The sequence below is a fragment of the Antechinus flavipes genome, chromosome 1 (genome assembly GCF_016432865.1).
Source record: "Antechinus flavipes isolate AdamAnt ecotype Samford, QLD, Australia chromosome 1, AdamAnt_v2, whole genome shotgun sequence".
Lineage (NCBI taxonomy): Eukaryota > Metazoa > Chordata > Mammalia > Dasyuromorphia > Dasyuridae > Antechinus > Antechinus flavipes.
In genome coordinates, this window is record NC_067398.1 from 674347592 (window position 1) to 674364168 (window position 16577).

Sequence of the window (16577 nt, forward strand, 5' to 3'; positions counted from 1 at the left end):
ATAGAAGAGAAAGGGTTGGATTCAATAAATATTGTGAAAGTAAAAACAAGATTTGACAGCTCACAGCTTTTTGTCAATACTAGAATAATCTTTCTTAGTTAATTTTTAGTAGTTTTGTCCATTGTGAAATGTCCTTCTATGATTCCTGTAACCTACGTATAAAATTCAGTTTCTGGCTTTCATTATATCTCATCCAATCCTATTATTTCCATGTAGCCATGAAAGGTGATGCGCAGTTACACAGATTCATTCATGCCTTTTCTCAAGCTCTTCTAATGCTCGGAATGCCTTTGCTCCATGCAAAATCTGTCCTGATCCAGTCCAGTTGGTGTCCCCTCTCAGAGTACCTAGCTAGGTGGCCTTCCATTGCTCTCTTCCTCTCTGGCTTTCTCTAGTACTTACTGCATCCACCACTCATGTTGTCACTTCCTTGTGGAGAAGGCCCCACCATCTCTCCAGATTTTATATTCATAACCTCGGAATTATCCTCAAGTTTTCATTCTTCCAAACCCCCCATGTCCTGTGAATTGACCAGTCTTGCCATTTCTACCTTCACAATATCTCTCCCTTCAGCTGCCTTCTTTCCTCTCATACAACTGCCACCTTGGTTCAGGCCTTCGTCATCTCTCGCATCCGTGATTGCACATCCGATAACTGGTCTCCCCATTACAGTCTGGATCTTCCATTTTCATTGTACCTTCTCCCCTCTACTCATTGAGTGTTCAGCACATAAGGTTGACTTCAGTGGCCCCTGTGCTCTACCCCTAGGATACCATTATGCTGACACTTGTGTAGACTAGTAGGGAGAGTCACGCTTGTGACTCTGGGAAAATCTCAGACTTTTGGAGTCTTAGTTTTCTCATCTGTACAGTATGGGAGTAGATTTTGCTATTTGCTCTAATGGCCCTTACTACCCAAAGTCTTACCTTCTTGAGCCTCAGTTACCTTATTTCTAGAGAGTGATAACTCTCCTTGCACTCCCAGAATTGCCAGGCCCAAAGGAGCATGTCTGTGAGGGTCCTGTGTACCTGAAAAGCTCTGTGGATGGGTCGGTTGTATTTCAAGCAGTGCCGTCATTCATTTCTAATGTTTAACCCAGGTTATCAACAATACAGAAATGCATCTAGAGGGCAGAGACAAGGAGAGCAGAGGGAAATGTCCATTTGATCCTACCCTCAAGTATAGCTCCGTGTTCGTTGGTATGTTTTCATATGTTACTGTCTCCAAAGCCAGACTCTCCAGGTTTAAGTTAAGAAAAAAGAGGGGGAGGGGCAAGGAGCAGCTAGATGGCACAGGAAAGGGAGCACTAGCCCTGGTGTCAGAAGGCCTGAGTTCAAATTTGACCTCAGACATTTGCTAGCTGTGCTCCCCTGAGCAAATCACTTAATCCTGATTGCTTCCACAAAACAAAGTGGCCTGAGTCCTCGCCACTCTCTTACTGCAGCAGACAAGATTTGGGCCTGCCTTTGGCAGGGAGCAGGCCCGGACAAGTAACACCGCTGCTCATCTAGTTAATCAGCTCTGAGCTGTATCAGTTCCAGATAGGGCTGATAATTAATGGCCAAATCGGGTTTCTTCTCGGAATTGTGGGTTTTATTATAGTTTAGACTTGAAGTTTCCAAAGATTTCTAATAGGAATAGAATAGTCAGATTTTAAAATTAATTATATGGAACATTTAAGATATGTTGTAGCCTGCTCATTTCAGCTGGATTTTCTGAGTTCTAAACAGTTAAATCTCTGTCAAATCTCATGTCTGTAAAGCTCCTAAAGTTTTAGAAATCATCCCTGCTTTCCTTTTTCCCCACCCCTCAAAGATTATATATATTATTGATGTAGCTTAGACATATCTTATTTTAATATGATAAAGCTATCCCTAAATATTCTTTTTTTTTTCTTTTTTTTCTGAGGCAATTGGGATTAAGTGACTTGCCCAGGGTCACACAGCTAGACAGTGTCTGAGATCAGATTTGAACTCGGGTCCTCCTGACTTCAGGGCTGGTGCTCTATCCACTGCGCCACCTAGCTGCCCCCCTAAATATTCTTTAAATGAATCTGTCTTTGTTACTATAAGCTAAAGTCAATTATATAGTTTCTAAGAGTGAAAAAAGTTTTGTAAGAAATGAGGAAACAGAAAAAAATTGTGTATGTATTAGGGAATAAGGGGAAAGAAGGGAGGATTGTTAATAGAAAAGAATCTGACTTTTTATTGTTATGTTTAATAATTTAAATTATAATTCAATGCCTCCCTCTTACCTGTAGGATAGTTTTAGGGGGACATGGTAGCAGTGTCCAAATGTTGAAGGATAATCACATAGAAAACAGAGATTTGATTTGCTCTGTTTAAACTCAAAGGAAAAAACAAGTATTAATCAGGTGGGCTAAGAGTTTTATGTAGGGGTAAAGTGAGAAGGGATTTGAAGGAAGACAAATTTTGGTACTATATAATGAAAAATTTCAAACATTCAGGAGAGTCCAAAAATTAATAGTCTGCCATGGAAAAAAAGTAAGAACTCTGGGACGACACTGGGATGACCACATTTCAGAGTTTGTTGAAGGAATTCTTGGTTAAATAGAGATTGAACTAAATGACCTCAAAAGTACTTTCTTGCTTCTATTTTAAGTCCTAACTCCTCATATTCCTAGAATTCATAGAAAGCCCTTCTACTTCTGGTATTCTGTATTACATTCTGTCCATCCTGTCTCTGACACTGCAAGCTCTATATTCTAAGGTTCCTTTTAGGTCTTACATTTCATGTTTTATATTTTAAGATCTTTCCTAATCTAATGTTATGACCTCTTTTTCCTGTAATTTGCTCTACTAAATACAGTTACTTAGGCCTTTACTCTTTTGGTGGATGTTGGCTCATTTTTTTATTGTTTTAGTAAATATTGTCTGTACCTTTTTTCCCCATTTCTTTACAGATGGTGCACTTTACTCAGCTACCTATAACAACTTTTTGGGTACTGAGCCTGTTATATTTCGAGGTCTGGAAAATCATTTAAGGACAGAATTCAAAACATCTTGGTTGAATGGTAAAAGACATGTATTCAGCTTATTTCAGTACTTAAAGTAGCTGTATCTAAGGAAAGTAGAACTAAGAACAAAATTCAAGCCATTTCAGTGTGTTTTTATTTAAATCTGTAATGTATGAATTATTTTCAGATACTATGAATTTTGGAATCGAATTGTACTAGATAATATTGAAAGTCCCTTCTAACTCCACCTTCTTTGCTCTGTGTTCTTAGCTTCCCAACTCTGAAATTTTGTATTTGGAGTCTAAAGGTTCTAGTTTTGTCTTCTATATGCTAACATAGTTTCAAAGTCAAAAAAATCAGGTCAACAAGCATTTATTACTTACTATATTATAGGCACTGTGCTGTGCAAGAGGGATTCAAAGGAAGCCAAAAACAGTCCCTGCCCTCAATGAGCTCATATTCTAATGAGAGATACAGTTACATGCTTGTAAATTTTATATAGCATAAATTGGATATAATATCAGAGGGAAGGTACTTGGATTGAGGGAAAAAAGGAAAAGGTCTATTGCAGAAGATGGGATTTGAGGTGAGACTTAAAAGAAGCCAGGAGGCAAATAAGTGGAGGAAGAACATTGCAGGAATGACATATAGTGTAAGAGTTATCAAAACCATCTGGTACGAAACCATCTAAGAAATAAGAGTAGTGGATCAGTGGAATAGGTTAGGTATACAAGACAATAGTCATTGACTACAGTATTCTAATGTATCCCAGCTTCTGGGATAAGAATTCACTATCTGCCAAAAATTGCCAGGAAAACTGGAAAATAGTATGGCAGAAATTAGGCATTGAGCAGCATCTTAATACCCTATACCAAAAGAAGGTCAAAATGGGTTCATGTTTAGACACAAAGTGATACTATAAGTAAATTAGAAGGGCAAGGGATAGTCAGATCTTTGGAGAAGAGAGGAATTTATGGGCAAAGAATCACTAGATATCATTTATGAGGTTTAGATTTAGGGAACCAAAATGAGATTAGAGTTTCTAGTGGTCAGGGAGTTAAATGATAAGGTCTAGTGGCAGATTCAGGGAACCAAACGGAGAGGTTTGGCTCCTCTACAACCCCTTGGGATTTGGCACAAGGTAGGAAGTTGTGGGAACCCCTTCTGGCGGTGTGGAGGTTCTCTGTAAAAGAATTTACAAACCCGAAAACCTAGATTGATAAAAAGGGCTTATTATGGGGATTGGAAGTAAGGCTAGAAATCTTGACAGAGAGACAGTAAGTCTGGTTAGGGAAAATAGGTGAGGGTAAAGAGAGGGTAGCACTGAAAAGAGTATTCCAGTGGACAGAGGCCCTTGGTGTACCAAGCATAGGGCTGGCATGTTTGGAACCTCTGCAAAGAGAAGGTTTTAGTTTAGCTCTTTTTATAATGAGAGATTTAGTTAAAGGGGCCTCATGGGTGGAGTCCCAAGTTAGCTCCTCTGGCTTTCAGCTTGAGCTAGAATTTGAATTGAATTCTGTGAGTTTCAGGACTGAGCTGAACCCACCTAGATAACAAGGATGAAACTGTTTGTCCCTGGGGCAGGGTCCCTTATTGAGGCAGAGTTGAAGGAGATTTTCTCTTTCAAGGATTTTCAGAGTTTCGGGGTCCCCTCTTCAGCATCATAAAATGCAAAGTGGATAATTTTGATTACATAGAATTAGATTTTGGACAAACATAACCAGTGCAGCCAAGATTAGAAGGGAAGCAGAAAGCTGGGAAACAATTTTTATAGCCAGTATTTCTGACAAAGACCTTATTTCTAAAATAGAGAATTGAGTCAGATTTATATTCCTCAACTGATAAATGGTCAAGGGATATAAACAGACAATTTTCAGATGAAGACATTAAAGCCATTTATAGTTATATGACATACTGCAAGAGAAAAGGCATAGACTCAAGAGATGGATCATATTGTGTGAGAAATAGCAAGACCATTATAACTGGAAGTAAGGTATAAGAAGACTGTAATGGGGGAAAGGGGCAGGGTGTGAAGGACTTTAAAAACCAATCAGGATTTTATATTTGATCTTGAAAGGGAATAAATAGCCATTGATGTTTATGGAGTTTAGGGTGAGGGATGACATGATCATACCTGGGCATTAGAAAGAGCATCAGCAGCTGAATAGAGAGGACAGATTGGAGTGGAAAGATACTTAAGGGAAACCAACCAGAAAGCTATTAAAATATTCTAGACATAAGATGATGAGAGCCTGCCCTAAAGTGACAGCTGTGTCAGAGGAATTTAAAGAAGAGATATTTCCGTGGAAAAATTAAGAGTAGTCAGCAACACATTGAATATGGGATAGTGAGAGAAAGCTGGGTTGTGAACTAAGATGACCAAGAGAATGTGATGTCTTTATAGTAATAGAAAAATTTGGAAGAGGGGAAGATTCTCGGGAAAAGATAATGAGGAAGGGAGGAGCCAAAATGAAAGAACATAGGCAGCAATTCAGCTGAACTCTTCTGACATTCCCCTCCAAACAATTTTAAATTAACGTCTCAAATCGAATTCTGAAGTGGCAGAGCCAACAAAAGACCAGAATGAGACATTTTTCCTGCCCAAAACAACTTAGGAGGTCAGCAGGAAATACCAGGGTGGAGGTCAGCATGGAGCACGATCCAGGCCATGGCAAAACCACCACTGCAACAGCTTCAGGAGCTCTGAGCCCACATGTGGGAAGGGAGTTGAAAAACTGGGCAGAAAGAGCGTGCAGGGAACCTTTTGCTGGCACTGGATGCAGGAGCCAATAGCATGCCCATATGTAGTTTTGCATCTCAGTTCCAGAGCAAAGAAGGGAATAATATACATACTCAGTTAATTATAGAAATCTAATTCAACTAGAAGGGAGATAGGAGGAGAAATGAATGAGAAGAGAGAGGAGAGAGGAGAGACTGATAGAAAAGAGAGTAAATTAAGGAAGACAGTTGTCAGAAGCAAAACCAACTTTTGAGGAGGGACGAGACAAAAAAGAAAAAGAAAGATTAACAGGAAAAAATAGGATGGAGGAAAATAGACAGTAATTATAACTGTGAATTTGGATAGGAAGAACTCACGTATAAAACATAAATGGCTATCAGAATGGATTAAAAACCAGAATACAGCAATATGGCCTTTAAACAGAGAGATACCCACAAAGTAAAAATAAGGGCCTAGAACAGAATCTATTGTGCATTAGTCCAAGGTTAAGAAAAAAAAAAAAAAGCAGGAGTAGCAACATGATCTGAGAAAAAGCAAAAGCAAACATAGAACTAATTTTAAAAGATAAGCAAGGAAATTACATTATGCTAAAAGGTACTAGAGACAATGAAGTAATATAAATACTAAACATATATCCACTAAATATTCTACCCATCCAAATTATTTTTCCTCTATTTTTAAAAATTATTTTTCTTTAATTTGTTAAATATTTCCCAATTATATGTAAAAAAGTTTTTAACATTTTAAAAAAATTCTGAGTTCCAAATTCTCTTTCCCTTCCACACCTCCCCCCTATTTGAGAAGGAAAGCATTTTAATTTCAATTACACCTATAAAGTCATGCAAAACATTTCCATATTAACCTTGTTGCAAAATAAATAAAAACAAAATGAAATGACAAAAATAAAATTGTTGGGTTTTTTTTAAGTATGCTTCACTCTGCATTCAGAGTATATTAGTTGTCTCTTTGGAAGTGGTTAGCATTTTTCTTCATGAGTCCTTTGGAATTGTGTGGGATCATTGTCTTCATAAGATTTGCTAAGTCTTTCACAATTGATCAATCTTAAAATATTGCTGTTACTGTGTACAGCGTATTCCTACTTTTGATCTGTCTTTTAAGTCTTCCCAGGATTTTCTGAAACCAATCTACTTTGTCATTTATTATAGTATTATATATTTGTACTCCATCATATTCATATACCACAATGGTTCATCCATTTCCCAGTTGATGGGCATTCCCTCGTCTCCAATTCTTTGCCATCACAAAAAGAATTGCTATAAATACTGTTATACAAATAGGTCTTTTTTCCCCCTTTTCTTTGATCTCTTTGGGATACAGATCTTGTAGTGGTATTGATGGATCAAAGGGTATGCACATATAGTTTTTGAGTTTAGTTCCATATTGTTCTTCATAATGATTGGACTAGTTCATGACTCCACCAACAGTGCATTAGTGTCCCAAGTTTTCCACATCCCCTCAGCATAATTTCCCATTTCTGCCATGGTAATAGATGTAAGGTGGTATCCCAGAGTTGTTTTAATTATAGTATCTAAATCCTTAAAAAAGTTAAATGAGTTGTAGAAGAAAACAGTAAAATCATACTAATAGGATACCACAACATTTGCCTCTCTAGATAAGTCTAATCATAAGATAAACAAGAAAGAAGTTAAGGAGATGAATAGAATTTTGGAAAAGTTAATATGATAGACCCCTGAAGAAAACTGAATGGGAACAGAAAGGAATATGCCTCTTTCTCAGGGTATATAGCACTTTTGTAAATCTTGATCTATTAAATTAGGGCATAAAAACCTCATAAACAAATGTAGAAAAGTAGAAATATTGAATGCATAATTTTCAAGACCATATTGAAATAAAATTATATTCAATAAAGGGCTATGTAAACAAAGATTAAAATTAATTGGAAGCTGAATAATATTAAAGAATCAGTGGGTCAGAGAAACAATCATAGAAACAATAAATAATTTCTCTGAAGAGAATTGACAACAATGAGGCAACATAATAAAATTTATGGGATGCAATAAAAGCAGTATTTAAGAGGGCACATCTTTAAATGCTTACATCAATAAACTATAGAAAAAGCACATCAATGAATTGAACATGCAATAAAAAATAAAAATAGAACAAATTAAAAATCCTTAATTAAACACCATGTTGGAAATACTGAAAATCAAAAGAATGATTAATAAAACTAAAAATAAGAAAGCCATTGAAGTAAATAAACCATGAGCTGGATTTTATGGAGGGAAAATAATAAAATTAGATAAACAATTTGCTTTAAAAAGAAAGAAAAAAGAAAATCAAATCTAACAGTTTCAGAATTGAAAGGAGTGAATGTATCAACAATGAAGAGGAATTTGAAAGCAATTGTTAGGAGCTTTTTTGCTCAATTACATGTCTGAAAATCTGATAAGCTAGGTGAAATACTTGAATATTTACAAAAATATAAATTGTCCAGATTAGCAGAAGAAGAAATAAAGTACTTCAATAATCTTATTTTAGAAAAAGAAATTAAGCAAGCCATAAATGAGCTCCCTAAGAAAAGTTCCTCAAAACAAATGGATTAATAAGTGAGTTCTACCAGTCATTTAAAGAATAACAATTGTAGTTCTATATAACTATTGAAAAAAAGAAGGAAAGAAAAAGTCCTACAAAATTCCTTTTATGACACAAATGTGATACTGATAACTAAGCCAGAAAGAACCAAAACAGAAAGAAAATGAGTGAATATTAATGTAAAAAATTTAACTAAAATACCATCAAGGAGATTAAAGCAATGTATCATAAAGATCATACATTATGACCAAATGGGATTTATACAAGAAATGCAGGGCTGGTTCAATATTAGGAAACTGTCAGCATAATTGACCACATCAATAATTAAACCACAGAAATCATATCATTTTCTCAATAGATACAGTAAAGGCTTTTGACAAAATACAACCTCATTCCTATTAAAAAAACAAAACAAAACCCTATAAAGCATAGGAATAAATGGAGCTTTCCTGAAAATTATTAGCTTCTTTCTAAAACTATCCGTAAGTATTATTTGTAATGGGGATAAACAAGAAGCCTTCCCAGGAAATTCAGAAATGAAGTAATGATGCCCATTATCAACACTGTTATTCAATATTGTATTAAAAATGTTAGCTATAGCAATAAGACAAGAAAAAAATTTAAATAATTAGAATAGACAATGAGGAAACAACTATCATTCTTTGCAGGTGATATGATGGTATACTTAGAGAATCCTAGAGAATCAACTAAAAACTAGTTGAAATAATTAACTTATTAAAGTTGCAAAATACAAAACAAGCCATATAAATCATCAGCATTTCTATTTATTATTAACAAAATTCAACACAAAAAGATGGGAGAAAAAATCCATTTTAAAAAACTGCTGACAATATAAAATACTTGGGAGTCTTTTGCCAAAACAGGAACTATATGAATTTAGTTACAAACCACTTTTCATACAAATACAAATCTAAACATTTGGAGAAAGATTAATTGCTCATGGGTAGACCAAACCAATATAATAAAAATGACAACTCCACCTAAATAAATTTCTTTTTTTAGTGCCATATCAATAAAACTACCAAGACAATTTTATAGAGATAGGAAAAAAATAATAACAAAGTTCATCTACAAGAACTCAAGACACACAAGGGAATCAATAAAAAAAATGTAAAGGAAGGTGGCATAACAGTACCAGATTTCAAACTGTATTACAAAATGATAATCATTAAAACCATGTGGTGGTGTCTAAAATAGAGTAGTGAATTAGTTGAATGCATCAGGTACATAATACATGGTAATAAGTGATCGTAGTAATTTAGTGTTTGATAAACCCAAACTTTGGGGTTTATGCTTTGGGGACAGGAACTCACTATTTGACAAAAATTGCTGAGAAAACAAGAAAGCAATTTGACAGAAACTTAAGTATAAATCAGCATCTCACACTATATACCAAGATAAAGTCAAAATGGGTTTATGATTTGATATAAAGGGTGATGTCATCAGCAAATTAGGGGAGCATGGAAATTTTTATCTGTCATTACAAATAAGGAAAGAATTTGTGACCAAATAAGAAATAGCAGGTAATTCAGGATGTAAAATGTTTAATTTTGATTACATTAAATTAAAAAGGTTTTGAATAAACAAAACCAATGCAGCCAAAGTTAGAAGGAAAGTAGGAAACTGGGGGAAGGGGAATTTTACATTAAGTTTTTCTGTTAAAGACCTCTCTTATCAAATATAAAGAAAACTGAGTAATTATTAAAGTATTTTAAGAATGAGTCATTCCCCAATTGATAAATGGTCAAAGGATATGAACAGGCAGTTTTCTGAAGAAATCAAAGTTGCCTATAATAGTCATATTTTAAAATGTTCTAAATCACTATTGATTAGAGAATTGCAAATTAAAATAATTCTGACTATAAGACTGACTAATATTACAGAAAAAGAAATTATTGAGGTGAGAAAAAATTGGAACTAATGATAGAACCAAATCTATCATCGTTGATCATCACATAGTCTTTCTGTTTCTGTGTACAGTGTTTTCCTGATTCTGCTTGTTTCACTCAGCATCAATTCATGTAATTTTTTCAGACCTTTTAAAAATCAGCTTGTTCATCATTTTTTATACAACAATAATACTCCATTACACATCTACTCGTTTTTTAATTCTTTGCTACCACAAGAAGAGCTGCTTCAATATGGAACTATGCCCAAAGGGCTTACTGTGCATACCCTTTGATCTAGCACTGTTTCTACTGGGTCTGTACCCAAAGAGATAATAAAAAGAGGAAAGAGATCCACTTATGCAAGAATGTTTGAAGCAGCCCTTTTTGTAGTAGCAGGGAACTGGAAACTGAGTGGATGCCCATCAGTTGGGGAATGGCTGAATAAGTTATAATATATGAATGTTATGGAATATTATTGTTCTATAAGAAATGATCAGCAAGTTGATTTCAGAAAGGCCTGGAGAAACTTCATGAACTTTTGTTAAGTGGAGTAGAACCAGGAGAACATTGTACATGGCAACAGAAAGATTATATGATGATCAATTCTGGTGGACATGGCTCTTTTAAACAATGAGATGATTCAGGACAATTCCAATGGTCTTGTGATAGAGAGAACCATCTATACTCAGAGACAGTGGAAACTGAGTGTGGATCACAACATTGCATTTTCACTTTTTTGTTATTGTTTTGCTTGCATTTTATTTTCTTTTTTGTTTTATTTCCTTTTTGATCTGATTTTTTTGTGCAACATAATTGTGGAAATATGTATAGAAGAATTGCACCTTCTTATATTGCATTACTTAGCATCTAGGGGAGGAGATTGGGGGAAGAAAGGGAGAAAAAAATTTGGATCATAAGGTTTTGCAAAAAAAATAAGGTTTTGCAAGGGTAAATGTTGAAAGTTATGTATATGTTTTGAAAATTAAAAGCTTTTTAAAAAATAAAAAAGAGCTGCTACAAAGTGGGTCCTTTACCCTCTTTTATGATTTCTTTGGGATATAGACCCAGTAGTGGCACTGCTGGATCAAAAGGTATGCACAGTTTGATAACCCTTAGGCATAGTTCCAAATTGCTCTCCAGAATGATTGGATCATTTTGCAGCTCTACCTACAATGCATTGATGTCCCACATCCCTAACCAACATTTATCATTATCTTTTCCTGTTATCTTAGCCAATCTGAGAGGTGTGAAATGGTACCTTAGAGTTATTTTAATTTACATTTTTCTAATCAATAGTAATTTAGATCATTTTTTCATATGACCATAAATGGCTTTTATGTCTCCATCTCTGCTTATATTCTTTGACCATTTCTCAGTGGGGGAATGACTTGTATTCTTATAAATTTGACTCAGTTCTTTATATATTTTAGAAATGAAGTCTTTATCAGAAATAATGGCTGTAAAATTTCTTTCCAGCCTTGTACTTCCCTTTTAATCTTGTTTGAATTGGTTTTGTTTGTGCAAAACCTTTTTTATTTAATATTATCAAAGTTGCCCATTTTACATTCCATTAATGTTCTCTAGTTCTTCTTTGGCCATAAATTTCTCCCTTCTCCAAAGAACTGATAGGTATACTATTCCTTGCTCATCTAATTTGCTTATATATCATCCTTTATGCCTAAATCATGTACCCATTTTGATCTTCTTTTGGTATGAGGTGTAAGATGTAGATCTATGTCAAGTTTCTGACATATTATTTTCCAGTTTTCCCGGAAATTTTTGTCAAATAGTGAGTTCTTATCACTGAAACTGGAATTTAGGGGTTTATCAAACACTAGATTACTATAGTCATTGATTACTGTATCATGTGTATCTGATCTAGTTCACTGATCCATCACTCTATTTCTTAGCCAATACCAGATGATTGTGATGACTACTGCTTTATATGGAGTTTAGGTCTGGTACTGCTAGGCTACTGTCCTTTGCATTTTTTTTCTATTAATTCCCTTGATATTCTTGCACTTCCAGTTGAATTTTATTATTATTTTTTCTAGCTCTATAAAATTTTTTTGGCAGTTTGATCGGTATAACACTGAATAAATTGACAAATTTAAGTAGAATTGTCATTTTTATTATGTTAGCTCGACCTAGCCATGAGCAATTGATATTTTTCCAATAGTTTATTTGTGTGAGAAGCATTTTGTAACTGTTTTCATATAGTTCCTAGGTTTGTCTTGGCAGGCAGACATGTAAATATTTTATTTTGTATATAGTTGTTTTAAATGGAATTTCTCTTTCTCTTACTGCTGGGCTTTGTTAGTAATATATAGAAATGTTAATGATTTGTGTGGGTTAATTTTATATCTTGCAACTTTGCTAACACTATTGTTTCAAGTAGATTTTTGGGATTGGAATTTTGGCATTCCTAAGATTCTCTATATATACCATTATATCAGTTGCAAAAAGTGATAGTTTTATCTGCTCATTACCTACGCCTTTCATTTCTTTTTCTTTTCTTATTGCTAAAGCCAACATTTCACGTACAATATTATATGATACTAGTTATAATGGGTATACTTGTTTTATCTGATTTTATTGGAAATGTGTTTAGCTTCTCTCCATTACAAGCATTACAGTAATGCTTGCTGGTAGTTAGATAGATACTGCTTATCATTTTAAGGAAAGCTCCATTTATTCCTACACACTCTAGTGTTTTTAATAGGAATAGGTATTGTATATTGTCAAAAGCTTTTTCTGCATCTATTGAGATTATCTTATGTTTTGTTAATTTTGTTATTGCTATGGTCAATTACGCTAATTGTTTTCTTGAACCAATCCTTCATTCCTGGTATAAATTCCACTTGGTCATAGTGTTTATGCTGATAAATTATTGTAATCTCTTTGCTAATGTTTTATTTAAAATTTTTGCATCAATATTCAATAGAGATATTGGTCTGTAATTTTCTATGTTTTAGCTCTTCCTGGTTTAGGTATCAGCACCATATTTGTATCAAAAAACGGAATTTGAAAGGACTCTTTTGCCTATTTTTACAAATAGTTTATATAATATTAGAATTAATTGTTCTTTAAATGTTTGATAGAATTTTCTTGTATCTTGTAGGGCCATCTGGCCCTAGAGTTTTTTCTTAGGGAGTTCATTGATGGATTGTTTGATTTTCTAAAATTTTTCTAAATGGGACTTTTAGGTAATATATTTCCTCTTCTGTTAATCTGGGCAATTGATATATTTTTGTAAATATTCATCTATTTCAATTAAATTGTCAGATTTATTGGCATATACTTGGTTAAATAGCTCCTAATTATTGCTTTAATTTCTTCTTCATTGATGGCAAATTCACTCTTTTCATTTTTGATGCTGTTGTTTTTTTTTTTCCTTTTTTCTAATCAAAGACTTCTCTATTTTGTTTTTTTTTTCTTTCAGAAAATCAACTTGTAGTTTTATTAATTAGTTCAATAGTTTTCTTTCAATTTTATTAATCTCTCCTTTAATTTAAAGACTGTCTAATTTGGTTTTTAATTGTGGATTTTTAATTTGTTCTTTTTCTACCTTTTTTAGTTTCATGCCCAATTCATTGATCTCTTCTTTCTCTGTTTTATTCATGTAACTATTTAGAGATATAAAATTTCCTCTAAAAACTGCTTTGGTTGCATCCCATATACTTTGATATGTTGTCTCATTGTCATTCTTTCAGATGAAATTATTGATTGTTTCTATGATTTGTTCTCTCTTTCCATCCTGTCTCTCCTTACTAGTGTTTTGTTTCTGATCCACCTTATCCTCAACTTGCCCACTCTTCTATCATCCCTCCTCCCTTCTTAGCCCTTTCTCCTAGTGTTTCTGCCCTCCTTTCTATCCAGCTCCTCCCTTTTCTTTCCCCTTTCTCCTCCTATTTCTTTATAGGGTGAAATAAATTTCTAAACCCAACTAAGTGAATATGTTATTTTTTCTTTGAGCCAAAACTGACTGAGATTAACCTTTACACAATGCTCATTCCTTCTTCCCCTCTATTGTAATAAGGCTTTTGTGTCTCTTCATGTGATCTAATTTGTCCCATTTTGCCTCCCCTTTCTTCTACTCCCAATACAATTTTTCCCACCTCTTAACATCTTTTTCTTTAATATCATTGTCAGTTTAATTTAGGTTTTGTTGAGTTTAAAATCCCTATAGGATATGCAGATTAATGTATGCTCCCTCTAATTGCCCCGATAAAAGATACAGTTCTCAAGAGTGACAAGTTTCGTTTTCCCATCTAGGGTTTTAAACAATTTAACCTTTAAATAATTTTTTTCTTTCCCTATCTACTTTTCTATACTTCTCTTGAGTTGTGTTTGAAGATCAAATTTTCTGTTTAGTTCTGTTTTTTTCAATCAAAATTATTTAAAGTTCCTTACTTCATTGAAGATCCATTTCCTAAAAGATGTAACTCAGCCTCATTGGATAGTTGATTCTTGTTCCCAGGTCCTTTGCCTTCCACAATATGGTATTCCAGGCTTTATTGTAGAAGCTGCCAGATCTTGGGTAATCCTGACTATTGTTTCTTGATACTTGAATTTTTTATGCCAGCTTGCAGTATTTTTTCCTTGAGATTATCATTCTGGAGTTTTGCAACAATGATTCTTGGGGTTTTACTGTGGGATCTCTTTCCAGAGATGATAGATGTATTCTTTCAGTGATTATTTTACTCTCTGGTTCCAGTATATCTAGTATATCAGGGTAGTTTTATTTGATGGTCTCTTGAATAATGCTATCCAGAATCTTTGGGGGGGGGGGGTGGCGTGTCGTAGCCTTCGGGTAGATCAATAATTTTTAAATTATCTCTCTCATATCTCTTTTTCCAGGCTACCTGTTTTTTCAATGATATTTTTTCCCCATTTTTTCATTCTTTTTTGTTTGTTTGGCTGATTCTTGATGTCTCATAGAGTCATTAGCTTCCATTTGCCCGGTTCTAGTTTTTAATGTGTGATTTTCTTGTTAGCTTTTTTATCCCCTTTTCCATTAGATTAATTCTACTTTTCAAAGTGTTTTCAAAGTTTTCTTCAGTGCATTTTTTCTTGCATTTGGCTAATTGTATTTTTTAAAGAATTGTTTTCTTCAGCCAGTTTTTATCCTTCCTTTTCTAAGCTGTTGACTCTCTCTTGCATACTCTCATTTCTTTCCTCAACTTTTCTGCTACCTCTCTTATTTGCCTTAAAATCCTTTCTGAGTGCTTCCAAGAAGCCTCTTTGGACTTGAGACCAGTTGATATCACTCTTTGAGATATCTCGTGTGGGCATTTTGTCCTCTTCTAAAGATATTTTGGTCTTCCCTGTCATCATAGTTGCTTTCTATGGTTAAAGTTCTTTACTGTTTCTTGTTTTCCCTTTTTCGTGACATTTATGGTCAAGCCCTGCTTCTGGGGTACAGGGAGCACTGACCCAAATTTCTTGTGCAACTCTGAGCTTTGGCTTTGAGCACTGGGGCTTTTTGTGTTTGGTGTCTTGATCACAGCAGGAGGTAGCTCTAGCTGATCTCTCCAGGCCAACAGGCTGGTTTCCCGGGTTGTTATTTGCCTTCTGTACTGAGACTGGAGGCTGCTCCACTGATCTGTTCTGTAACTCATTTAGGACCAAGAACCTCAGTTGCTGATCTGCTGTGATTAAGACCCTCTCACTAGATTTCCTGGACATGATCTGAGCTGGGCTAAACATCCCTTTCATCCCAGTGAGACTGATCTTTCCAATCTGTCTTGATCTGGAGAGTCTCTCTCACTCTGTTCAAAGACTTAGATTCATGTGGTTTTCTATGGAAACTAGGAAAGTGCGAGCAGCTTCCTGGCTTTATTCTGCCATTTTGACTTCACCCCTGGGAATGATAAATAATGATATATTTTTTTTTAAATTAATGAGTTTAATTTAGGTTTTGTTGAGTTTAAAATGCCTATAGGATATGCAGATTAAGCTATCCAATAAGCAGTTGGAAATGTCAGAGTGGAAATTAAGAGAGAGGTTAGGGCTGGACAAGAGATTTGAAAATTATTAGTATAGAGATGATATTGAATAAGTGTGGTGTTCTTCTTTTTCTAATAGATATGATGGTTCTCTGTGAGCAGGTTTCTCAGGGGAGGTTCTCTGGAGGCAGCCTTAGTTTCGGTTCAAGGTAATAATTTTATTCACCCCAAATGCAGCCAGCTGATAAAATCCAAACGTTTATTTTCTCCTTCCAAGTCTTATCTCTTTCCTTGGGCCAGTTAGCTTTCTTAGAGGCCTATCTCTCTGCTTGGTTCCAAGAGCTCTTGCAGTTTGTCTTTAGCCTCTGCTTTCTTCAGCCTCCAGCCAGCACAAAGGTGGAAGATGGAATGAATATGTCTCCACCTCC

The 16577-nt window shown here is 34.7% G+C and overlaps 1 protein-coding gene across 1 annotated transcript in view; it reads left to right on the forward strand.

The window, feature by feature from the left end:
• Positions 1-16577, forward strand: part of LOC127545179 (semaphorin-4E-like) — a 70112-nt gene that overhangs the window by 34593 nt on the left and 18942 nt on the right. Inside the window, exons 6-7 of the mRNA XM_051972287.1 lie at positions 1100-1199; positions 2924-3034. Coding sequence (XP_051828247.1) covers positions 1100-1199; positions 2924-3034 — 211 coding nt within the window. The remainder of the gene's footprint in view (positions 1-1099; positions 1200-2923; positions 3035-16577) is intronic.